General features: G+C 41.7%; 4 protein-coding genes across 5 annotated transcripts in view; 1 reads left to right on the forward strand and 3 right to left on the reverse strand.

Moving 5' to 3' along the window:
* Positions 1–279: 279 nt before the first annotated feature.
* Positions 280–4,286, forward strand: pnrc2 (proline-rich nuclear receptor coactivator 2). The gene is made up of 3 exons (XM_008280596.1): positions 280–473; positions 972–1,190; positions 1,409–4,286. Exon 3 carries the CDS (start codon positions 1,432–1,434, stop codon positions 1,909–1,911), a length of 480 nt encoding a protein of 159 aa, XP_008278818.1. The 5' UTR covers positions 280–473; positions 972–1,190; positions 1,409–1,431; the 3' UTR covers positions 1,912–4,286.
* On the reverse strand, positions 4,027–9,594 carry srsf10a (serine and arginine rich splicing factor 10a). Of its 2 annotated transcripts, none has more exons than XM_008280595.1 (6): positions 9,407–9,594; positions 6,924–7,214; positions 6,438–6,561; positions 6,172–6,340; positions 5,521–5,571; positions 4,027–5,432 (listed from the first exon to the last, which is right to left on the reverse strand). In XM_008280595.1, exons 2-6 carry the CDS (start codon positions 6,930–6,932, stop codon positions 5,159–5,161), a joined length of 627 nt encoding a protein of 208 aa, XP_008278817.1. In that variant the 5' UTR covers positions 6,933–7,214; positions 9,407–9,594; the 3' UTR covers positions 4,027–5,158. The 2 variants fall into 2 exon arrangements, with proteins under 2 accessions (XP_008278817.1, XP_008278815.1); XM_008280593.1 differs by lacking the exon at positions 6,924–7,214 and adding an exon at positions 7,465–7,569 and having other exon boundaries at positions 6,438–6,541.
* A 449-nt stretch (positions 9,595–10,043) lies between these two features.
* fabp10a (fatty acid binding protein 10a, liver basic) lies at positions 10,044–11,098 on the reverse strand. The gene is made up of 4 exons (XM_008280597.1): positions 10,930–11,098; positions 10,602–10,774; positions 10,287–10,376; positions 10,044–10,153 (listed from the first exon to the last, which is right to left on the reverse strand). Exons 1-4 carry the CDS (start codon positions 10,994–10,996, stop codon positions 10,103–10,105), a joined length of 381 nt encoding a protein of 126 aa, XP_008278819.1. The 5' UTR covers positions 10,997–11,098; the 3' UTR covers positions 10,044–10,102.
* Positions 11,099–12,662: 1,564 nt separating this feature from the next.
* Positions 12,663–23,299, reverse strand: part of myom3 (myomesin 3) — a 70,848-nt gene continuing 60,211 nt past the window's right edge. The window contains exons 22-37 of the mRNA XM_008280598.1: positions 23,096–23,252; positions 21,957–22,063; positions 21,503–21,547; positions 21,183–21,319; positions 18,751–18,895; positions 17,500–17,559; positions 16,675–16,742; positions 16,104–16,214; positions 15,693–15,780; positions 15,505–15,543; positions 15,160–15,265; positions 13,606–13,769; positions 13,468–13,504; positions 13,229–13,251; positions 13,060–13,115; positions 12,663–12,954 (exon numbers count right to left, since the gene is read on the reverse strand). Coding sequence (XP_008278820.1) covers positions 12,685–12,954; positions 13,060–13,115; positions 13,229–13,251; positions 13,468–13,504; positions 13,606–13,769; positions 15,160–15,265; positions 15,505–15,543; positions 15,693–15,780; positions 16,104–16,214; positions 16,675–16,742; positions 17,500–17,559; positions 18,751–18,895; positions 21,183–21,319; positions 21,503–21,547; positions 21,957–22,063; positions 23,096–23,252 — 1,613 coding nt within the window. The 3' untranslated portion in view covers positions 12,663–12,684. The remainder of the gene's footprint in view (positions 12,955–13,059; positions 13,116–13,228; positions 13,252–13,467; positions 13,505–13,605; positions 13,770–15,159; positions 15,266–15,504; positions 15,544–15,692; positions 15,781–16,103; positions 16,215–16,674; positions 16,743–17,499; positions 17,560–18,750; positions 18,896–21,182; positions 21,320–21,502; positions 21,548–21,956; positions 22,064–23,095; positions 23,253–23,299) is intronic.

Raw genomic sequence — 23,299 nt, forward strand, 5'->3', positions numbered from 1 at the left:
GAGCGATTTCCTACGCGATACAGCTCGAAAACGTGAGGTTTTCAGTGATGGAAAGTGGTTTGTTTCTTGTTATTTCCCCCACTTCTCTCAGGAAATACCCGAGTTCCAACAAAGGACAGGAGAGGAGGGCCAGCCATTGACGTCACCGGTCTGGCAACAGGGGGTGAATGCGTCTGTGTGAGTCGTCGCTGATTGGTCGCTGGGTTCCTGCTCGATGCGTGATTGGTCAGATCGTGACGGCGAACGGACTACATATCTGTGCTGTAGATTCCATTTTGTTGCAATTCAGAGTCGGGAGGGAGAAGTGGAGGGTGTTACGGCCGCTGTGAACGCCGCATAAACATCGAAGGTGACGGATTAGTGGGAAATATAGCTACCTGTACTTCCTACATAGTCCGCCGAGGGATTTCACAGACTAAACCACATACTATTCTGACGAAGGGCTTTCAACCACCAAAAGCCTGAAGAAGTCGGTAAGAGACGCAGTTTTGTGCCTCGTCGCCATATTGAAGTTCAGTTTCTTTGTTTTGGTTCGGTGCCAAAGTAAGAGTGACCCATATTATGAAGGCGTTATTTTTTCTGTCAGTACTTGGGGTCGTTTATGAAAATCCCATACATCGATTTTTTAAAAAAAAATTATGAGTTTTTTTCTGTCGAGCACTTGCTGTATGAAGCCTGAGCCGCACAAACAAAAGTGGGATAACATGTCGCAGTTTGCTTATGTAACGTTGAATTGTGATAATCGCCAGAATTGTACAGTTGGTAAACAACGTAATTGTCATAATGCAATGAATGGACGATCAGCTAATTGATGGTCGATTATTGATTTGTGGTGATGACGCACTCTGAAAAGCACTCGCGGAGAAGCGCATTAGTGCTTTGTTTAGATGACGAGAACGCATTTGAAGGCTTTTGACGTTTGGGTTTGGTCTGTTTTGCTCGTCTCACTGACATTTCTCTGCACCCGAAAGGCCATCGACTTCTTGGAGCATCGTGCGCCGAGGTGAATTGATGTTCAGCTCGGCTTCACGAGAAAACAACGCTCATTGGCACATGAAAACCTCAGACCTTGCTGGACATAAAAGTGCAGCGAGAAGTAGAGAGAAAACTACTTCGAGGACCTGGGACCCGATCGGAGGTGGAAGATTGAAGAGAGATCTCTGCTTCGTCGATTTTCTGACAACAAAGAGGTGAGCTGGGGCTGTTTTGCTCTGGATTTGTGTGGGGGAGGGGCGACACTGCACAGCCCGTCTGCTGTTCCTGCACGTAGCCCTCGTCCTTGTTTTTATTGAGACGTGTGTGCACGGTGGGCGGTGAGCAGTTTACCCTGCCAGTAAATAGAAAACCACGGAGCAGATCACAATATCTTACCAGACTTGCAGTGTAATACTGTATTCTCCTCTTGTAGGTGACACGTAGTGCAGAAGCAATATGGGAGGTGGAGAGAGGTACAACATTCCAGTTTCCCACCCTGAGCGCCCTTTGCCCAAGAAGAACCATCACCTTGGCAGGGCTAAGCAGAGAAGCCGTGACCAGAACGGAGCAACAACAGCAGCAGCATCTGCAGGAGGGGCAGGGGGCCTTCACCACCATGGCCACCGTCGGAGTGACAAAGGCGCTGCTTACCACAGGTCTCCAGAGGCGCGGCAGGCCGCGTCTGCAGAGAAGAATGCTTCTGTCCGTTTTGCCACCAACTATGATCAGAACTGGGAGGGTGCAGTGTCTCACCTCAACACGCTCCTGGCTACCCAGGGCAGCCCGAGCTATGCAGGGCCTAAGTTTAGCGAGCCACCCTCGCCCAGCGTGTTGCCCAAACCCCCCAGCCACTGGGTGTCTTTCCCATTAGGCTCCTGTGACAACAGGGAGATGATGGCCTTTCAGCTCAAGAGCCTTCTGAAGGTGCAGGCCTGAGAGGGATACCCACACTTGATCGTTTCAAAAAAAAAAAAAAGAAAAGCCAATGCATGGACTGGGACTCTGTTGAGGCACCCACCCACCAGGAACGCCTCAGTGCTGTAATACTTTTAGCTGTTTTTTAGGCTGACCTCTTTGAGGGTTAGTGGGTATTTGCAGCAATGTTTTGCTGGTAATGTTTAACATCCATTTTAAAATCAATATTTTAAAATATTACAGCCTTGCAGCCTTGCTGGTCGGTTATGCCTTCAGTAGAGTTAGTTTCTGTGACTAATGACAAACTGGATATCCTTTGTATTTGTGTTTTGTTTTGTTCTTTTTAATGTTGGCTGTCAAGAGGCAGATTGAGTGCACTTTTAACCCAAACAAGGGTGTAGTATAGGTCAGGTTAATTCCCATCACTTTTACAGTCCATTTCTGTGGACAGACATGCCTTTTCATTTACATAGGATCTATGAGGATCCTTTGGAGTCACCTCTAAACCTTCAGGTGCTAAAGCAAGTTCACATTTGTAGCATTTTTTGACAAGGGCCCGATTTCTTTTCGTATTTGTATCTCATTCTTTGTTTGAGATGGAAAATGCACTCAATTGCAATTCTGCAGGGAAAAAAAAGCTATTTTACTGGAGTTGAGCTGTAGTTGGTGAGTACAGGTCGAAAGTATAACCTCAAACAAAGGGTAGTAAGAGACCATGGCACACAGGCCTTGGACCCCCAACTCCTGTATCCTTTTTTATTGCGCTGTGCGCACATGCACTATAGGAGTTGGGTGTGTCTAAGGTCCGCAACACTCTATCATAGCATTATTTTGTACAAGTCCTTTTTTGTTGTGGTTGAAAGATGTATGAAGTGCTGTGTGTAACCAAAGCAATGTTTTGCTGTATTTCCTTTTTTATTTTGGACATCTGTGTGGTTGGCATTGTTGCCACTGCCACTTAAACCTTGCCAGCCCGAGTGGTGAATGGGTTGATGTCCCCCGGGTTGCCTAAATGTTCATCTGTTCCACTCAGTACTGTTATTGTTCCTCAGCCTCTGTCTCTTCAGGGCAGTGCAGCAGCTTTAACATGCGGAAGAGGGCCTGGCTTACATGTGGGACTGTGGAGTTTCACTTTCTTGCTAAGTCACATGACATGGTCCTGTTGGCTGCGTGCATTCATGCGCAAGGTGAGACAGAGCTGAGGAAGGTTTCTGAAGTGAAGTAGCCCAAGGGGCTCAACATGAGGCAGGAGGCTGGTGTTTGTGTTTACAAAATAGGTCTCAATGGCTGACCATCCCATAATCAACAGACACTTGCTGCCCCTTGCCTCTGCCTATTGTTTACCCTCTTGCACTGCAATCAAACTTTTTTTTTTTTTGTAAGTTACAGGCCAGGATGCTATTGAAATGATGGAGGCGCAATTGACTATCTTCCTATGGATTCTCTATTTTTGTGATTCAATCCTCTATTGAGGCTCTTTTTGCTTTCCCTTTGCAGAATTGGAGCTGTTCATGGCCAGCGTAAAGACGACAAAACAAAGTATGAGAGCTTGTTAGTATGTTAAAGAGCCATGTAAATAATGAAATGTATAAAGTACTTGTAGCATATGTACATTTGCAGGCCAAGTTTGAGGCCTGTCCGACAAAAGTATTTTTAGTAATAACACTGAATGTATAAGACATGCTAAGGACATGTCTTAACTTCAATACTGAAGAATATTTTTGTTAAAAAAATCTGCCTATAGCATTTGTCAAAACCCCCTGCACTGTAATCTTTCCAGAGATCTTGCACATGTTTTTTATTGTTTTGTATTATGCAGTGTAGGGTGAAAGATGCTAAGTGCAAAATAAGTAAAACTGCAACAAAATATCAATTGGATTTTGGGAGACTTGCATATGTAAGGATTTATGAATGTGCTTACAGTCTGTAAGCGTGATGCTTTTAATCTTAAGTTGACAAACTTTGTGCCTAAGTTAAAACTCATGCTGAAACTGACAATATCCATCAGATGGCAATTTACCAAATTTGACCAAATGTTTCCATCAGAGCCACTTTCATTTCTCAGTTGTTCTTCCGCCAACTGACAGCTGATTTTGGCTCTGTGCTGTTTAAGTACTGCCTTCTCTTGGTTCTTCATGTAAACCTTTCTTTCTTTCTTTCTTGCCCAGATTGAGTCGTGCATGGCAAAGTCTCCTCGTTCTAAATTTGAAACTCTTAAAAATTGGCTGTTAATTTGTCCCTCTGATATGTCACCGAATATTAAGAAATGTGCCCTGTTTAAAATTGGTATGAATTGGTATTTAAAAAATATATATGTATAAGAATACATTCTATGAATTGATGACAAAGTTTTACAAAAAAAAAAAGAAAAATAAATCCCTTCCCCTTCCCCCCTACTTCTTGTCTGTGTTTGAATACGTGTTGGTGCTCAGAGCAACTGTTATAATGATCATTGCTATGTTACCAAAGTCAGAGTATGCTTTAGGTGTTAATTTTAAAAATAACAACATGGTGAGAACTTCTTTCTTTATTGACAAAGGAAAACAGTTAAACAAAGGTAACATTACTGAGGGTGACCTGGACTTGGTTTCACTCACTAAACAAAGGACATGTAAATTGATTGCCGTTCATCTCGAACACATTCTCACAAACAAAATACTGGTAATCATCTTGGGAACCAACTAACTACATTCAGTATATCACCCATAGCCACAGTAATTACAGCTACTCTAGTGTACTGTTAACCTGCTGAAACCAAGCACATAAGGCCAGGGCATGTAGTAAATACTGGTAAGTTAGGGACTTAAGCTTATTACTTTAATATTTGTTTACATAATACACTAGAACCAAACTGAGACACATGACATGTTATGAATGTAACTTAAAATACAAAAATATCATTGGTAAAGCCAAAGCTACTGTTATTGTCTTTCAGCACCCAACGTTGCAGATGTACAAAAAAAAAATCCTCTGGTGTCTGTTTCACAAAGCAGGTTTAGTGAAAAATCTGTTAACCCTGAAATGAGGGAGAGTTTCCCTCACTTCCTGGTATCAACTGTGCTTCAACGATTCATTTCAGAAAAACCTTTTACACCACGTTTAAAAAAAATTCTTAGCTCTTGCTGCTCTCATTCCCTTGGCAACAGATTCCTCCTTAATGAGGTGATAAATGCAAGCAGTGAGCAATACACTGTAGTTATAGTCGAAAGTTATACAGAAACATCCTTAGACAGACACAAACGGAGCGCTTGGGGGGGGAACAAGCGAGTCAGTGGCCTCCAGACTTGCGTCCAGCCCAGGACCTGGAGCGAGAGCGTGACCGAGACATGGATCTAGAGTAGGAACGGGATGGAGATCTCCCCACGGGCTGTTTTTGAGAGCTGGAGGTCGGGTGGAAGTCTTCGGCCGGGCTGTGTGACCGGGACGGGCTCTTTTTGCCTTTGGGTCTTGATCTGGATGGTGAAGGGGAGCGGGAAGTGGAACGACTACGTGAACCTGGTTCGTGGTGTGTCCTGTGGTGGTCGCGGGTCGGAGCTTTGTACCTGGTAAGATGAACATTATTAATGCTCAGAGTGGGCACAGTGAAATGTTAGTCATCACTGCAATACCGGAAGATGCAGCTCAGCCTACTTGTCATTTTCGTGGCTTCTGCTCCGTCGATGTCGACTGTAGGACCTCGACCTGTTGAAGGAACAAGAAACAGCTTTACTGAGTTACTGTATAACTTGGACGCACCACCGTGATAGGACAACGAGTACTGTTGCTGTGTGTAATAAAGCAGAGCACAACTTCCTGATTATACCAAAAGGAATAAGTAACCAACACAATATGACCCAAATTTTAATCAACTAAATTGTGTGAGCTTATCAAATCACACCTGAAATAAAACATGCATGATTTTCCAATATGATAATATGACACATAAACCCTGTGAACATATTGTAATGAGTGAGCCTGTAGCAGCTCCTCTTCTATAGCACACACAGCTGCAGATGAGAAGAGTCGGACCAACTCTACAGACTACACTTTTCAAATAAATGATTAGAGTTTACACATTTAAATTCAGCTTAACAAAAACAACTCATTTTGTTTGTTTTGTGATACATATTAAAATTTGAGTTGCATCTCTTACAACTTCTTAAAAACACTACGAGGGGCGTTTTTATTAAACTCAATACACGCATTTTAAATCACCTAATTAAATATAGTGTAAAACTACAAAAGGTTTCCTGATAAACTGATGGTTGCGGTCTTCAGGTGTAAAAGGTGTCAACCACTCACTCTCTGGGGCTTTCAGATCTCCGAGGGCGTCGCTCAAAAGAGGGGCTCCGGGACCTGCGGCGGTCGTAACTCCGGCTCCGGGAGCGTCTTCTGCGGCCATCCCGTTCGTCATCGTAGCGGGAGAAGCTGCGAGGGGAATGGCGCTCCTTGGCCTTCATCTGGTTTGGGGCTTGATGAACAAATTTAGATCAAAACATTAGGTACACTTTTCACACACAGTGCTGTATGAGGTTTATGCTCAAAGGCAATGTGTCAGATGTTCATACTCTTGCGGTCTCCCTGGGCGAACTGGATCTCGATCTGGCGCCCGCAGACCCATTTACGATCAAGGTTGTGAAGAGCGTCTTCTGCATCCCGGACATCTTCAAACATGCTGGATTTGTTAAGGCCCTTTGTTTTGAAATTTGAAAAGTGGGACAGACAACTGCACACATGCACAACAAGCAAGAAAAAAAAAACAACCTGCAACACAGGTTGAAAGCTCCAAATCCAAACACACACACAGCTATTAGATCAGTGAGGTGAGAAATCTGTTATTTCAGGTAACAATTTAAAACTGAAAAAAGTTTCTAATAAATCATTGGTTTGGCATATTGTAGCAAATTTATGGTGGATTGTCTTCAGTGATACCAACGGCAATTATGAAACATAAAACTGAATAAGTTGTCCCATTTGTGATTTCAGATTGTGAAGACAAGACAAATATTGATGGTGATCAAATTTGGTAGGATACAAAAAGTTTCTCTTGTTACCTTTAACATGCTTGACCTTTGACCTTCAGCTTGATCTTTACTGTCTTGGCAGAAGAACTTGAGGTTTCCTGCTTGTCTTTGCCCAATAAACACTTTTCCTCCCTTTGGCAGACAAATGGAAGCCTGGGTGCTCTCTTTTTTGTCCTCTTTGTATCTTCATGCTTTCGCTTTCTCTTTATTTTCCAAATTCCACTATTGCTTGTCGCCTGGGTGTCTTTGGCTTGAATCTACTCTACAACCGCCTTTCAACTTTCTTTGGTGTGGGGTCTCCAGAACTGTATCTTTACCATTCTGAGGCAACAACAGAAGAAATATTGGTTAGGAATAGGTATAGTGCTAGAGATATCAAATAACATGAAAAACACAATTACAGAAGCATTCCCATGCAAAGGGATAAACACGACATGATACTTCACCGAATGAATAAACGTCAGGTCAAGTGTCACTGAACCCACAGCAACCAAAAGTTCAGATTGAATGCTTTACAATCCCCTAAGCGAACACACCATTTCCAAATCAAAATTAAAAGAATAAAGGATATTGAATGTAAGCAAATCCTCTTGGCCGCCGTGTATAGAAGTCAAGTGGAATGTAGACATCTACAATAGGCCCATAACGACCAAACTCACGTCGCAAATCCTCTGGCCTAAAGTGTCATGAAATAAGCACATTTATTCTACTGGCTACCATGTGAATTTGGCTGGAGTCCAGTGTGCAGGGTATACACAAGAGCTGGTGCCAGCACAGCATATCACAAAAAATTAGAAGCAGACAAGTCTTGTTATCCTCCCACTTCATAGGAAGTTTCCTCATCTTAAGAATTAAGGTGAAATTGTGCAAATAAAAAACCCAGCCAGCCAACGTCAACTTCACACATTCATCGCAGCCGTAAAAGCCAGAAATGGCATGCATCGTCTGTTTTACAAAAGTGGGGAAATTACAGGTTTGTTAGTTATCCTACAAGTAGTATAAATGTATTAACTGTATTAAAAATTTAACTCTGAAGAACTTAATTAAGTGCTGTCTCTCATATGTTGGTGATTAAAGCTCTAAAAACTGCCGATTTAACTGCTAAGAGACTATTTTTCTTACCAGACAGTTGTTCAAGTGAAAACTATTCACACAGAGGGCTCTGGATTATCAAGCGTAATAAGGGTAACACATCTCGAGAGACAAGTTTGAGTTTTTAATACATTAAGTAGACAAGATTTCATTCACTTCCGCTGTATTTCAGGGGTAAGCGTCACAAATTACACATAAATCTGAAGCATATCTGCATGTCTCGATAGATACCACAGGTGAAGTACAGGAGGGAAAAAAATGTGTGATGCAGGCAACCTTTATTAACACTGTATGAGTTCTAGTTTAACTTCTGAAAGTCTAAGTTGGGTCTGTTAAAACGTCTTAAAAACACTAATAGGGTGTGTCATGGATTGGAATGTACCATTTTACAGCAGGGGTCTCCAATCCTGGTCCTCGAGGGCCACAATCCTGCATGTTTTAGATGTTTCCCTCTTCCAACACACCTGATTCCAGTGATCAGCTCATCATCAAGCTCTGCAGAAGCCTAATAACCATCCTGAGCATTTGAATCAGGTGTGTTGGAAGAGGGAAACATCTAAAACATGCAGGACTGTGGCCCTCGAGGACCAGGATTGGACACCCCTGCTTTACAGGTTACTGTTCAATGAGAATAGCACACAACAGCGTGGGTACCAGGTAATGACAGCCCACAGCAACATCAGTCAAAAATATTTTAACCTTTTCCAATACTGTATTGGTTTTTATACTTAAAATTACACTATCATCAGTTACTTGGGTTTACCTGTTACTTCAGTTTTGACAAGAGCTCAATAAGTAAACATTATAGTTATCAGCAAACTTGCTTAGTTTCAAAGTTTTGTTTTGGCCTCCCCTGCGATGTTTTATTCATCAGTTTGCAATTACATATGAATAACTGTTAGATCCAATCATGTGCTAACCTGCTACTAGCTTTTGTAGCTCGACTTGTTTGGAGATGGGACGTGACAGCTTATAGCAAATGGTAACCACGGCATTATTAATTTACTAGTAAATTAATTTAAATAGACTGTTAAAAAAGAGAGACCCTGTTGTCCACAATTTTGCACACACGTACTTAAAATAAAGCAGTAAGACAAGAACACTAGTTCACTGTGTAACCATGAAGGCTTTACTGGAGTAACGTTACCTTCTGCTACAACAGTCCTTTCAGCTACCTGTCTGGAAGGTATTAGCAAACCCCGTAGGAGGAAATGTGTTAAATGACAGCTGTTAACGGTTATCTGGAGCTACTTTAGCTTATTAAATAACTAAAAAAATAAATCCGCTCTCAGTGGACTCGCTGGTAGCGCTGACGTCAGTTCGCTATTTTGGGGGAAACTGCTGTTTGCTAATTAACTAGCATCACGTTAGCTTGACCATGCTTGCACACACGCCAGCAGGGGTTGGAAATGAAAACATACCTGGACTCGTCGGCGATGTTTCTAACGAAAAGAGACGTGTTAGGAGGCCTCAGGTACCTCGCCATTTTCCGCGGCCCGTTAGCTACAGCTTGGAGGCCGTGAATTCGTTTATTGCAGCTATTTGTCACAAACCTTGATGCTCTGCTGCAGCTGACACTAGCTACGTGGTCAGAGTATTATGTTCGCTCTGCGCATGCGCAAAGCTCTACGGCCACGAAGACGTACTGCACGCACACACACACACACACATACGGAGGCCTATTTTCGTGACTTCAGAGGACATTACGTTGACGTACATTCATTTACTTTAACCGTAACTCTTACCGCAGCTTTATCCGAACCTGATCCAAAACGTAAACCAAGTCTTTCTCTTAAACCATCGTAATTTATGTAATCAGGATTTGCTTTTTATTCCCAAAAAGGAGGTGTGACTGTGGAATGTCCCCACAACAACAGAAGTATACACATGCACCACCATGTAGGTTTCTCAATACACCACAGTTACAATACTTTGACCTGACCTCTCCTCGCACTGATCTGTTTCATACTATATATCTTTAATCCTGAATGTTAGGTGTATGTATCACAAAGAGAACGGTGCACAGGCATTTTCAGAAAGATGACACAAACAGCACTTTTTAGGCAACTTTTTTTCATTTTTTATTTAAATAGACATTGGTTTCTTCACTGTCAAGTTTACATCTTTTTGCTCTTCCTGACAAGAGTTGTTGAGCCCATGGTCAAAGTCTGAAAAGGGAAAGAGAGAAAAAAAACATCTCAATGTGCATGCATGAGATAAAGAAATACTTTTTAGGCTTATTTTGTTGGATCTAGATATGCCCGTTTATGCAAAACTGAGCTCTGGTAAGATGCACTGTACCTCAATCATCTCTCCTCCCTTGAGCTCCTGGATGTGGCAGAACTTGCCAGTTTTGCACACCATTTTGCTTCCTTCCATGTTGACAATGCACTGTGGGATTAGAGAAAGACAATATAGAATGAATCCCTCTAAACAAACACTAACATATATAAAATCCAGTCATGCCAGTTATTATCACCAGTAGCACTTTGACTCTAGTCTATGAGTGTGACACAGCATCACAGGACTGCATAACAAAAGTTACACAGTTGTGCTTTAAAGCAGTTTTGCATCTTACGGTTCTTGCAAAATGAAAGGCAAATGAGGATTAGTGACCTTAAGCTTCTTGCCGTCCATGGTGGTGATGTCAGCCTCCTTGCCGATGGTAAAGGAGTTGGTCACAGACTTCCCAGGGGTCTTGGAGGTGATAACAAAGTCATTTCCAGACTGCTTGATTTCAGTAATTGGCTTGATGTCCTTGGCCATCTTGATGACATCTTCTGGGAGTTCTGTGGAGCAAAACACACGTTTTTCATGCACCGTAAAGCTTATAAGTAAAGACTGATGACTCTCTGGATGACAGAACCATGTTGTCTTGTGTGGTTGGTGAAGCCGAATCTATCAGACAAACTAGTTTTCCTTCACATATCAACCCATTTCTTACCCATAGCCCTGAGGAACTGCTCGTAGTTCTCCTGAGCGTAGACCTGCCATGTTCCACTGAAGTCCATGTTTCCGAGAGGGTCTGGGTTCTCCTTTACCAAGGTGGCTGAAGGCTTTGACAGCTGTGTGAAGCTCAACACAATGTGGAGAATGTGAATATGCCCCCACACCTTTTTATAACGCGAGGGTCCTGGTACAATGTCTAATGAGTAACAAACTCCTCTGAAGTAATAACTTCTGTTTGAACAACCTGGAGTTCACTTACACCTGCTTGGCCAAACCTCAACTGCCACCAAAGATAGATGGCAAGTTTAGGTACATGTTTCATAAAATATGGGCAAAAATTTTGTGTCTTTCATACGTAAAATGCATATTTACATGTTTCCATAGTTATTTGTGATTAATGATCGGATGCAGAGGGAACATAAAATGGTCAGATCTTCATTTACTGTCCACATTCCTCAGAAGAATTTCAGGATGCAGGATTAACATCAGAAAATGCAAAATTGATTTAATACACATGTATTTTCATCCAAACTTAACTTTGTGCACGTCTGCAGCCTTTCCTGCATCTCTAAACCTGCAAATGTGAACGTGCCTTACAAAGTGGCGGACAGCAGTGGGGTCAATGACTCTGCGGACTATTTGCTTTTAAAGCGAAAGACACAAAACTACTCATTGCAAAGTCTTACACAAAGTATTCTGTTGTCTGTATTTAATAATTGATCATAATGTTTGCCGAATAAGAATGTAAAGATATAGGAGTTCTCACAAGAATAATGCACCAGAGAAAACTTGAAACTGCTTTATTCAGAACACACACAAACAAACGACACACCTGTTTCACCAAAAGCACATTCCAGAAGCCGAGGGTTATGCAGTTTGTGCACTCACAAAAGCACTTAAAGCGAGACCACATAACTATTGTCGGACGATGCCACTGTGGCCATAAGTGGCTAAATGATAAGATGCAGTGCAGCAGTAACATCCTGTCGGGTATTGACCTGAACATGTAAAGTGTCCTGGGGTGACTTATGTTATGTTTAATGCTATATAAATATAAATTAAACAGAACAGTAGCACAGATAAAGAAAATTCAAAAGAGAAGCGTTTGAGTCAGCAAATTGGCTGAGTAATGCCAGTTATAAATGGATATCTGAACTTAGTTTAGCTAATTAATGTGTTTTCAGCTAATGCTAACATGATTGTTAACATTGGCTACTATAATAGTAGGCCTCACTATGGTGGTGTAAGCCAGGGGTGTCCAATCCTGGTCCTCGAGGGCCACGGTCCTGCACGTTTTAGATGTTTCCCTCTTCCAACACACCTGATTCAAATGATCAGCTGATCATCAAGCTCTGCAGAAGCCTGATAACGATCCTGATCGTTTGAATCAGCTGTGTTGGAACAGGGAAACATCTAAAACGTGCAGGACCGTGGCCCTCGAGGACCAGGACTGGACACCCTGGTGTAAGCTAATGTGGGCTAACACCAGGCTGTGTATGGTTAGCTATAGTAGTAGCTAATATTTGATGATGTAAGCTAATCAGCTAACATTTTAGCTTGTGTAAAGTAAAAGCTACTGCACCATGCTAAGTAAGTCTGTAGGGCTTTTCGTGTGTGAGGGGAATTTAATTATTTATTTTTCCAAGTTACATAGTCTTGTTTTAGGAAAGAAACATCTATACTTGTAAAATCTCCAAGCTAAAGCATAACATCCCTGCAAAAAACGTAATTTCTGATAGAATTTGCAGTGTTAACCCATCTCCACAGCGTTAGCTGGAGGCTTCTCCCCGTACTTGTAAACGCTCACCGTCACATCCACCGTTTCAGAACCATACTGGTTACGCACAAAGATGCTGTACTTTCCAGAATCATCCATTCTGACGTTGTGGACAGTGATTGTGCTGCACTTGGGCTCCTTAGTGATGGTAAAATGGGTCTGGTCAACGATCTCCCTGTCGTTACGAAGCCAGAAGATCTCTGGGGATGGTTCGCCGTCAATGAAGCACGTCAGGCAAAGAGACTAAAGAGTGGAGGCAAGAAAATATAAAATGATGGAACACACTGAGGGTCCAATCTGCAAGAATTAACAGTCTGTGACCACAGCTGATCCCTGACAATGGCGTACCTTGCCCTCCATGATGGCTACGACATCAGGAAGACCCTTTGTCACTTTGGCCCGCTCTGAAACAAAAGAAAACAAACCAACAATGACTCTGCCAACACCCACAGCTGAATCTTTTATTCTTTGCCGAGAACAAACATATTTTACGATCAACACATAACCTGTGACTTACTTCTCTCAGCAATGGCCAGTTGCCTGAGGAATGAAAACAAAGGCTCAAATCAATACAACACTGTACGGTGTCAGGTATCGGAAACTCTGCTGAGGTGTTTTTCAGGGAACAGTTTTCAAGCAAAACAACCCTTGTGTAGGTTTTTTCCAAAACAGTATGTTACCTCTGACTCCTCTCCTCTTCTCTGTTAGTGACACAGCACACCATGCCTCCTCTAATGTATATGTTGCAGCACTTACTTCAACCTCTGGTGCTCCACCATGATGTCAGCAAAGACTGAAAGTGATAATAATAAAGACGATGAAAACTGAGGAAACAACCTTCTATCATGTTGTTTCAGGCGAGATCCTTTAAACCAACAGGACATGTAAACACACCTTTTTCCGTCAGGTCAAGAAACCGTTTGTGTGTCTCTTTGCCATCAAACATCTCCAGGGTGTATTTGCCTTTATCGCTCTCTGTTGGGTTTACGATTTCAACCCACACATTCTGCATGCTGCTGCCAGGCCTTGCCCTGCCCTCCTGGTCGATCCTCTTCTCCCTAAGAGCACAGATATACTGTTTTTATACAGTCGTGTATGATATAGATAGAAACTCAGGTAAACAATGAACCTATTTGTGTGTGGCAGATCCTTCACAAAGTCATGCGTGTTTGGTGCACAGTTTAGCTTTTGGCCTTGATCAGTGTACTGACCTTAGTCCTAGAGATGGTAAACTATGCATTACAGTTAAACCGCTCCTGGTACTTATCATTGATCAAATATCAAGTAATTTGGCTAAGTAAGTGCTCTGTGTCCAACAAAAAAAGAATGTTATTAAGGTAAAGAAAATTAAAACAGAAAATTGACTGGACTGACACACTACTGTTCATCCAGGGTTTTAAAACATTGTCAGTCTGCTTCTCACAGTTCTCTCTTTTGCAGTGGCTATTCCTAAACACTCCAGAAGGTGGTGCTATAAGCCTGAGTTAAAAAACAATCTGTTGCCTGTTCCAACCTAAACACTCAGGGTTATTATTTGTTCATCATTATGCATCAATATTTGGTTTCCTTGAAAATTTTAGGTTCTCCTTTACAATTTAAGCTTTTACAGACATTGGTTGCAGAGTATAATGTTTAACTGATTATAATAAACATGTAGGATGAACCAGGAGCTTCACTATCCAGAAGTGAAACAGACACCAAAGCTCTACTTTGTTTGTATTAGTAGGAGTATTATATATTACTAAAGGAGCGCCACTCTTTACCACAATATGAAGAAATGTTGCAGTAAATTAATATGCACTTCAGTAAAAGTACTCACACCACAATGTAAAAACACTCCATTAGAAATCCTGAAAATGTCACTTAAGTAAGCATTTAACTTTTCTGTGCAGGGTTAAAACCAATCACTTGTTTTATTAATCTGCTAATCAGGTAGTTGATTGATTGTAAAAATTTAGAGAATAGTGAGAAATACTTTCACAGTTACCCACAGCCCGAAGCGACACCTGTTTTGTTCGACCAAAAGTCGAAAAAAAAAAGTAGATAGATATGCTTACAATCCATCACTGTTAACATAATGGGATGTGTGTGTGTGCATGTGCAGTAGGCGTAGCTTCTTTTCACGGTCTATGCTGTGTACATGTGCTTTAACTGCAGCTGTGTGAGCGCATCTTCATCGATCAGCCAGTTTTCGTGCTTGTGACAGTTAAAGGGTTCAGCGGCATGATGTACATCTTCCTGTCTTTTTGCTTGACATTTACAGAGTTGCACCTCTTTGACTCGTAGTAAACAATGTGATCACAGTCCTAGATCCGCATGGTGCTGAAGATGAAAACAAATGCCCCTCGCCTGCGGCTTGTTCTCTCACAGAATTTAAGTTAACTTCATATACTTCCTCCTTGGCAGCGGCTACACATAGGATGTTAGGTCACAGAGGTGTGGACTCACTTGAACTGCCAGCTGGTCTTCAGGAAGCTTATATAGTATTTGAGTGAGCAGTAGAGCTTGAAACCTTCGGCGGTGCTCTGAATCCTCAGCGGGCTGGCCGACAAAGCTGCAGAGAGGCCGGGGTCCTTGATTATTTAATGCCACACTTTGCATATATTTCAGGTTTCTTAGCGTTTTTAAAACAAAGTGTTTCTCATCTCGGGAGCTCAACACATTAATATTCTGACACATCATAGTTAATCAACACGGCTTTCAGGTATTTTATTGTCACCAGATATAAAAAAACAAAACAAAACAAGTCACTGGCACATTTCACAAAGGTTGTTCTGAATTTGTGTGACTCACCACACTGTCTGCTCAGCTGCTGGAGAAGCTTGTCATACTCTGTAAAAAACATAAAAATAACTGTGCTTTATTTTGCTGTTAGACCTTGTTAAAAGCAGGAAAGAAAAAGCACACACATCTATCAAATAGGTGCAAAATGTGTTGTAATGCGCAGACGTCCTGTGTGTGGATAGGAGGTCGTGTCTCACCGTCATCCAGTAGCTCCAAGGTGCTCACATCCTCTCCTCTCCCATCCGACACAGCAGCTCGGTATGAGCCCGACTCTTTCTTTGTCACCTGAGGAAAAATCGTATTAAAATGCAACACATTCATAACTCTTCAAATTAATGACTTGATATGGAGAACACCCAACCACTTAATCTGATCTTTCATTTCTAAGCTTTCCTCGGCCGCGTTTAACCTTAAAACACGTTTCAAGGTGAAGCTGGGAGAATCTCAAAGTAAAACTTGTCTCGACTTAATCCTATAAAAATCAACTGTCTGTCACTGTGTTTATCTCCTTTTTGCTCTCTACACCAGCTACTACTTATGAATGCTGATTCACGCATGCCCGGGCTCTTATCTGAAAACAGAACAGGGCTGAATTCTTTTTTGCGTACCTGTGGGATGGTGAGCGTGCTGACCCCCGATGATTGATCATAAACAAACTGTGTCACCGCTGTGCCTTCCTTAAACCACTTGAGAGATGTGTCCTTGTTTGTGTTTGTAACCTGTGTGAGAAGAGATATACAACACCTGTAAAGCAGCACAGAGTGAAAGAGGACACAGTCGTCTTTTTGCTGCTTGGGTTTGTCTTAGTTGGCCGTTTTTATGATTCAGATTGCTCTTGGTTTATGTTAAGGTGTCATTTAGGTTGTTTATGGGGTTAAAGTTTTACATGATTATGTTATTGAAATTTTATTTAGCGTTTTACAGTTTATTTTGAGTTTGTGGCATATGTTGTGTGTCTTATGTTGTTTGTTATTGACACCTGTCTTTACAAGATATAACAGAAACTTAAATGTAATAACGAAAAGTATCTCATTTCCTGGAATATTTTAACTTAGTTTTATTATTTCTATTAGCAAAACTACATTAATTCACATTAATAACAGTAATATTGAATGCGATGGTACGTTAGTCGTCTTACTGCCATTAGGAAGTTTATTACATAAAATGTAAAAAAAATACCTTGCATTTTATAATTAATTCACAATCCTCGTTTACACTCCACGACAAGAATTCCTGGAAATAAGGTCCTTGGAAAACAAAGCAAATGATTATCATTCTGTACTGAGCCTTAGAAACAGTGACCGTAAGACAGTTATTTATTCAGAACAAACAAAGCATATTCATATTTATAACGAAAATGATCAAGTCAGATTCAGACTGAGTGATGAACCCGAGTGCTGAGAGTGACAGCTGTCTGCAATGAGAGCCGTGGGATGATTTGAATCAGCATACAGGTAGCAAACATTGCATCGTGTCTCTTTTTGCATCACAGCATTCTGCTTGTAATGGACAGAATGTGCTCCGTGAACCTGGAGGCTCACATGGACTTTAAATCGTGAACCTGGTGGGAGATAGTCTACTTGCACCAGCGGGCACTGGGACATTGGCCTCCACGCACAAAAATGTTGTATAGCTTCATGTTATCACATCCCAGCACTCAGGTGAGGAAAACACAGAGTTCAGTAGCACAGGAAGGTTCATTCCTTTCTTTATGTGGCTCTTTAGTTTCAAGAGGTTTGAACGAGACAAAAAATTATACAAGATTATCAAAAGCTTTTGCGACTATTCAGTGTAAACTCTTCACCTTAAAATGAGATAAAGGAGTCTTTTAAGGCAATGAAGCACCACTCACTCACTGTGTAACACAGTAGTGCACCTCAGGTTTTGGTAATAGTAGGTGAATGCTCAAAGAACATCCACTGGTATCGACTAATGCTGCGGGGCTTTGATCATTTGCTTTGGTTCCATTTTAATGTATGTTTTTGATGTTGGAAGTTTCCTCACCGGACTTTCTCTGATGGTCGCGTCGTTTTGCATCAGCCAAGGCCAGAGTCTGGCGGAACTCTGACAGAGACACAATCGATATGAGACTGAATGCAAAATGAACCCAAACAACAAGCAAATCCCACAGGGGGTCAGGTGGGAGCTGATTGTAAGCTGCTGTCCCATAAGATGGTTAATTCAGAAGCAATCTGAAGCACCTAAAGTACACATGAAGGTTGAGCTGAAGTTGCATTTATACAGCAATTTATACAAAATAATATATATCTTTATTGATAGAGCTTCTAAATGTAAACAGAAGCTCTAATTAAATGCAAAACTTCTAGATTCAACATTTTTGTGTTTAGACAGGCCCACATTAATAAAGTAGGATTCTTTCTAGGCAACAGAAGACATGGATTAGAGGTGAAATAGGTACATAAAAGTTACCAAAATATAAGAATAAGATCCTCTCTATGCTGTAGAAACACTGATGAAATTGAAATCAAGAAGATCTTTGATTAAATGCAGATTTAACATCACAGAAAAGTTTTTCTATCATATTTATACATAATCGAGTGAAAATTCTGCTGCTTTATTTTGAAAGGCATCTGCCCGTCTCAAACAAGTTGGAAAGCACAAAGCCTAACAATGCAAAGGGTTAAGGCAATTTTAAAATTCCAGTAGCACAACACTAGTATCCTACTTTCTAATAAGAGTACATACATGGCAAAACAATAGCTTCCTCCCTTATCTACAAGGGCACATACTGGGGGGATCAATATGTGCTGCACACTGTTTTACCGTAAGAGTCCAATGAACAAAATACTGTCAAGCTTTTACTTGTTTTTGCAAAGAAAAAAAAAAAGATCAGTGTGTAGAGGTTAATGCCACCTTTTCTGATCACAGAAAGCATTTGTCTTTATTACCAGCATCCAATTTTTATTTTATTTTTTCAACCTAATCACGTCCATGATCTGTGCATAATCTTTTTTTTTTTTTAAACCAAAAACATGTGGAATGGGAGCGTATGAGAGGATCTTTCAATAGTACAAACAGGTTCTTGTTATTGTGTGATATGTATTCACAAGGTGTACATGTTAGAATAGGCTACATGTTTTTTTAAGTAGTGTGTTTATCACTTATTTATTATATGACATGTCTAATTTTCTGTTCCTTGTTTGTGGGCCTCTTTGTTGCTTCCCTAAATTAGTCTTTCCCTGTGTATCATGCAGGTAATACGACAACTCTGTGGCAGGTGAATGAATTACTTACTTTGATCCACAAAGACCAAAGTGAACTGGTTCTTGGCGCGGCCGTCCCTCAGCTGGGCGGTGTACGAGCCCTTATCCTCCGGCGAGAGCTGATCAAACAGTATCTCCACCAGACCTTTGGCCTTGTCGAAGTTGATCTTACGGTGCTGCAGAAGAGCAAACAAATGTTGCCACACATCTAGTTCACATCAGCTCGTGTGCAGACAAATGATCCCCAGGAGGCGGGCGGATGCACGACTTGCAATCTACCGTATAGACGACGGTTCCTCGTACACGGAGAACATATCATGAATTAGTGCCTGAAGTGTTTGAAATGATATGTGTGCGTTGTAGATTAAATATTCTAACACTTGCAAACACAAACACACAGAAACAAACAGACACACAGGGGAAACAGTCTTTGAGCTAATTTTCACGGCTTTTATGTTCATCAAGATAAGTGTACGCCTTGCATGTTGATAGGCCTCAGTGGTGGATGTGATTTGTGATGTATGGCAAGCCTAAGGGTGCTAATCAGCTAAATGGCTTTTGAATTCGCAAACCTCAGCTGTGATCATTTAGAAATAATGTGTAATCAGTACTGTTCAGATGAGAACTCTGATATCAGGAAATAATGGAATAAATGAAAATGAAATACAGGCGATGACTGGAAGCGGCTGAATATAAAGCAGATACGTGCCTCACCCAAACACAAGCCAACCCAGACATACTAAACGCGACCGACAGCGTTGCGAAACCACAATAAATACACGGCGTTGTACCCGCATTTCTCTCTGTGGACACGCTGATGCATGGTTCAATAACCTCGACGGCGGAACAGATTATTTTGAGCGCGGTGTCGCAACATATATCAGCGATAAGGAAGTTTGTTCACATTCAGGTAATGCTCCTTGATGATTTCTGCTTCTTTATTTTAGGTCATCCGAGTTCAAACTGCACTTTAAAATGGCTGATGAAATCACTGCGCATCTATTTTCCTCGTTCCTTGTTGCTATAGCGTTCCATTATTTTGTCTGTTATAGAGTAAGAATGTTTATGAGATTGCTTTTTTTTTTTTTTTCTCTCTCTTCGCAAATAGCTCCTGTGAGAGGTTATTTTTGAAACGTGTGAACCGCATATTAAATATAAGGACAGACATTCCTACACGACTCGTGCAAATGGTGCCGTAAATACTTGTTCTTAGCGTGTGTCAATATATTTAACACGTCTGCTGCTTTCAATTTCAAGAAGTCATTTCACCTAGTAACAGAGCTAAAATAAGGTGATGACAGACTGCTGATTTACGACTCTGAATAACGTTTTGCTTGAAGAAAGATGCCCAAATTGCTCACTTGCTTCACTCGAGGTTTTCTTTGGCATCTAACCAAAAGTGACACATTTACCAGATGTGAGCTCCTTCTCCACCTTCACCTCAGTTGCTCTTCCTGTCTTCCAGACGTTGTAAAATTAGCTCAGTTGCCAGACCTTTCTGCGGCCTTGAACACCTGCTCTTCATCTTTGCTGGCAGCCGCCTCAATTTCCTGCCTGACAGGATGTTTGTTAAAACACTAATTGCTGTTTTGGATTCACAGTGACTCGCCATAAACACAGACGCATGCTTGTTACGTAAACCGTGCAGGGCCTCATGAGATCTGGAATTCCTGCTGAATTTGATGTCACTATTTTGAAATTTATCTGTGAATACGTATAACAGAAATGGAAGATATGAATCCGATTTGTCAACATTTGGCGTGAAAAAGCATGTTTGGACTAAAATACTGGCTTCCTTTTGGATTTCTAACTTTAAATCACACCCAGATTAGTGTAACGTAATTGATTCCATGTGGAAATAAAAGCTTTGTAGCAGAGGTTCCCAACCTTTGGGGCAGGACCTGCAGGAAGTCCTAACAAAGACCAGTCACAGGATAATTAAAAAGATGAAGTCTAATGGGTGAAGTTTTATTATTCAGGCCTGTGAGCTGGTGAAAAATCTCTCAAAAAGGAAAAATGCAGGTTTGTTTTAACTCTACTGTCCTCTAAAATACTGGCACAAATCCATGAAAACCATTGCTCATGACTTACGGTGACACTAAGGCCATAACTCCCATGTAGACATTGCCTTATTTGACAGGGTCACAAGGACGCTCTGTTTACACATTTATGCTGAGCGCCAGACTGAATTTTTCATGCACTAATTAACCTGATGATGACTGGCCAAACTATTCTACCTTGTACCGATGATATAAACTGTTGCTCTACCCTCAGCGGAGCAACCTTGAAGTCAGCAGCTCAGGAAGCAAACTGTTGTTGGATCCTTTTTTTCCCCCCAAAACCCCTTAACCACATGAAGAGCAGCGACAGTGGTTGTAAAATCCTCTAACGCTGACAGACTGCGTGACCTTCTCAGTTTTCTAAACTGCAGTAAAGCAGGATAACCAGCGCAGCGGTTCTTACCGGAGTGCTGGAGATTTCCCGGTCATTGAAGATGAGACGGAGCTCAGCGGCGTTGCTCAGACTCTCAGTTTGAAGCCAAAGACGCACGCTGCCTTTCTCAGAAACCTCCACCTGCCAGCCGGACTTCAATGCTATCACTGGCAACGGGAAGGCAGATGGAGTCACAATCCATGTAGAAATACTGCCACCGGTGTCAAACACGACTGTTCAGGTACAATATGCATGAGAATGGACAGCAAAAAACAGCATGTCCAAGCTGATAATGTAAAATCTCATCTGAGCACTTCACTTCAACACTACGAGGTCTTAGCGGTACATACGGGGATTTCTGACTTGCCAGCTGAGTTCTTTGAGTCGATCCAGATCTGCAAAAAGTAAAACAGAAAATGAAGGTTAATCATACTTTGATCAGGACACACATTCTGTAGTACAATGACATTGCAAAAAAGTACCAGCGGGTAGAACAATGGCTGGCAAAGCTTGATTTTTAAGCAGGAAACTGGATTGAGAACATATGCTTAGTTGAACAAGTGACCTTGAGGGAGCTGCTCTGAGGTTTACAATTACTTGCTTGAGAGAAAAGCCTGATAGCCCTTAAAATTAAAAGGCTCTGTATATTCCTGCTGCTGTCAGCTTCCTCAATAACACAAGAAACAATAGAGCTGAACTGCTTTGTTTTTCCGTTGTGGCTAAAGTGAAGCTTAGAATTGGGCGAGACAGTCTCCTGACATGAACCTGCTGCTGTGTTTTACTGTGCTTCTTTACACGGTTTACCTTCAGCAGTGAAATCGTAGCTGGACGACAGGTTGGGGTTGTCGCTCATCTCCACTGTGTAGAGGCCCAGATCCTTCTCAGAGGGGTCTGTGAAGGTGAGGACTGACCTGATTGGCAAATTGAAAAACAGACAGATACATTTACAGAGCGACTTGTTTATCTGCCCACCCAGCAGTGCAAGGTGCTGAAAGTGCTGTTTTGTGCTGTCACTGTTTAAAATGTATACCGTAATTCCTTTCTGCCAGCTGAGCATTATTGTAACAAATGACTGTTTTCCATGCTACAAATAAATAGGATGCGGGAGCTGGCAAGCGAGTACACGGAGTGAATCCCAGAATTAACTTGTCTTAGGACGTTTTCTCCGTCCACAGTCTTGGTCAGTTTGAAACCTTTTGATTGTTGCTGGGACTGAACAGAAAAGATGGGATTTTTTTTAAGTTTGAGTGGGATTGACAGGTAGAAATTAAGGAGTTTGATACTTCCACACAGTATAAAACCAGATGTATTACAAATGTTAAACACTTTGGTTCATTAACAGTCTGATATCTTCACAGTTGGAGAGTGTATACATGATACGAGGTGTGTCAGAAATGCTTCAGCACTGGTGTCACAAAAGATATATGTCAAATCCAAACTACAAGTTTTCCCCTTCCAAGTAATCCCCCTGGAGTCTAACCCACTTTCCCAGCCTTCTCCACCACGCCGCCATGCACTCCAGGAAGGATTCTTCTGGGATCCTCCACAGCTCAGTCATCACAGCCATCTTGATGTCGTCCACGTCTTCAAAACGGGTCCCCTTGATGACCCCCTTGAGCTTGGGGAAGAGGAAAACATCCCATGGAGCCAGGTGTGGTGAGTAGGGAGGTTGATCCAGCACAGAGATGTTCTTCTCAGTCAGGAACTGTCAGATGTTCAGGGCATTGTGAGCAGACACATTGTCATGGTGAAGCAGCCACGACTCTCGCCTCTTCTCGCACACTGAACAACGCAAACGCCGCAGGATCTCTTTGTGGACGTGCTGGTTGATCGTCTGAAGGGGAAAACTCGTAGTTTGTAGTTTGGGTTTGAAATATATCTTTTGTGATATCAGTCCTGGAACTTTCCTGACACACCCCATAGGCTGCACATGATCAACCTACCTGTTCTTCTTGGTTTCTGCTCTCACCCTTCCAGCACCAATGGGCTCTGTGTAGTTTTTGTTCCAGAGGAACTTGCTCTCGTCGTTCATCTCTGTTGCCTCGTAGCCCAAAAATATGAAGCCGTCATCATCCACACCGATCTCAATGTTTTTGGTGCCTGGAAACGAATGAGCCAGTTAGAAAGTTGTAACTCATGTGGCAATT

Source organism: Stegastes partitus, unplaced genomic scaffold, assembly GCF_000690725.1.
Source record: "Stegastes partitus isolate 25-593 unplaced genomic scaffold, Stegastes_partitus-1.0.2 Scaffold201, whole genome shotgun sequence".
NCBI classification, from domain to species: Eukaryota; Metazoa; Chordata; class Actinopteri; family Pomacentridae; genus Stegastes; species Stegastes partitus.

What these genes read in the sequence shown, in the direction of transcription:
- pnrc2 (XM_008280596.1), top strand. Translation starts at nt 1,432, where the DNA reads ATGGGAGGTGGAGAGAGGTACAACATTCCAGTTTCCCACCCTGAGCGC.
- srsf10a (XM_008280593.1), bottom strand. Translation starts at nt 9,471, where the DNA reads ATGGCGAGGTACCTGAGGCCTCCTAACACGTCTCTTTTCGTTAGAAAC. An exon ending in AACATCGCCGACGAGTCCAG is followed by an intron (nt 7,570 to 9,406) that starts GTATGTTTTCAT and finishes ATGACACTTTAG; the next exon opens with GCCAGAGGATTTGCGACGTG. An exon ending in CGCCCAGGGAGACCGCAAGA is followed by an intron (nt 6,341 to 6,437) that starts GTATGAACATCT and finishes TTGTTCATCAAG; the next exon opens with CCCCAAACCAGATGAAGGCC.
- fabp10a (XM_008280597.1), bottom strand. Translation starts at nt 10,996, where the DNA reads ATGGACTTCAGTGGAACATGGCAGGTCTACGCTCAGGAGAACTACGAG. An exon ending in GCAGTTCCTCAGGGCTATGG is followed by an intron (nt 10,775 to 10,929) that starts GTAAGAAATGGG and finishes TTTGCTCCACAG; the next exon opens with AACTCCCAGAAGATGTCATC. An exon ending in TGGACGGCAAGAAGCTTAAG is followed by an intron (nt 10,377 to 10,601) that starts GTCACTAATCCT and finishes CTAATCCCACAG; the next exon opens with TGCATTGTCAACATGGAAGG.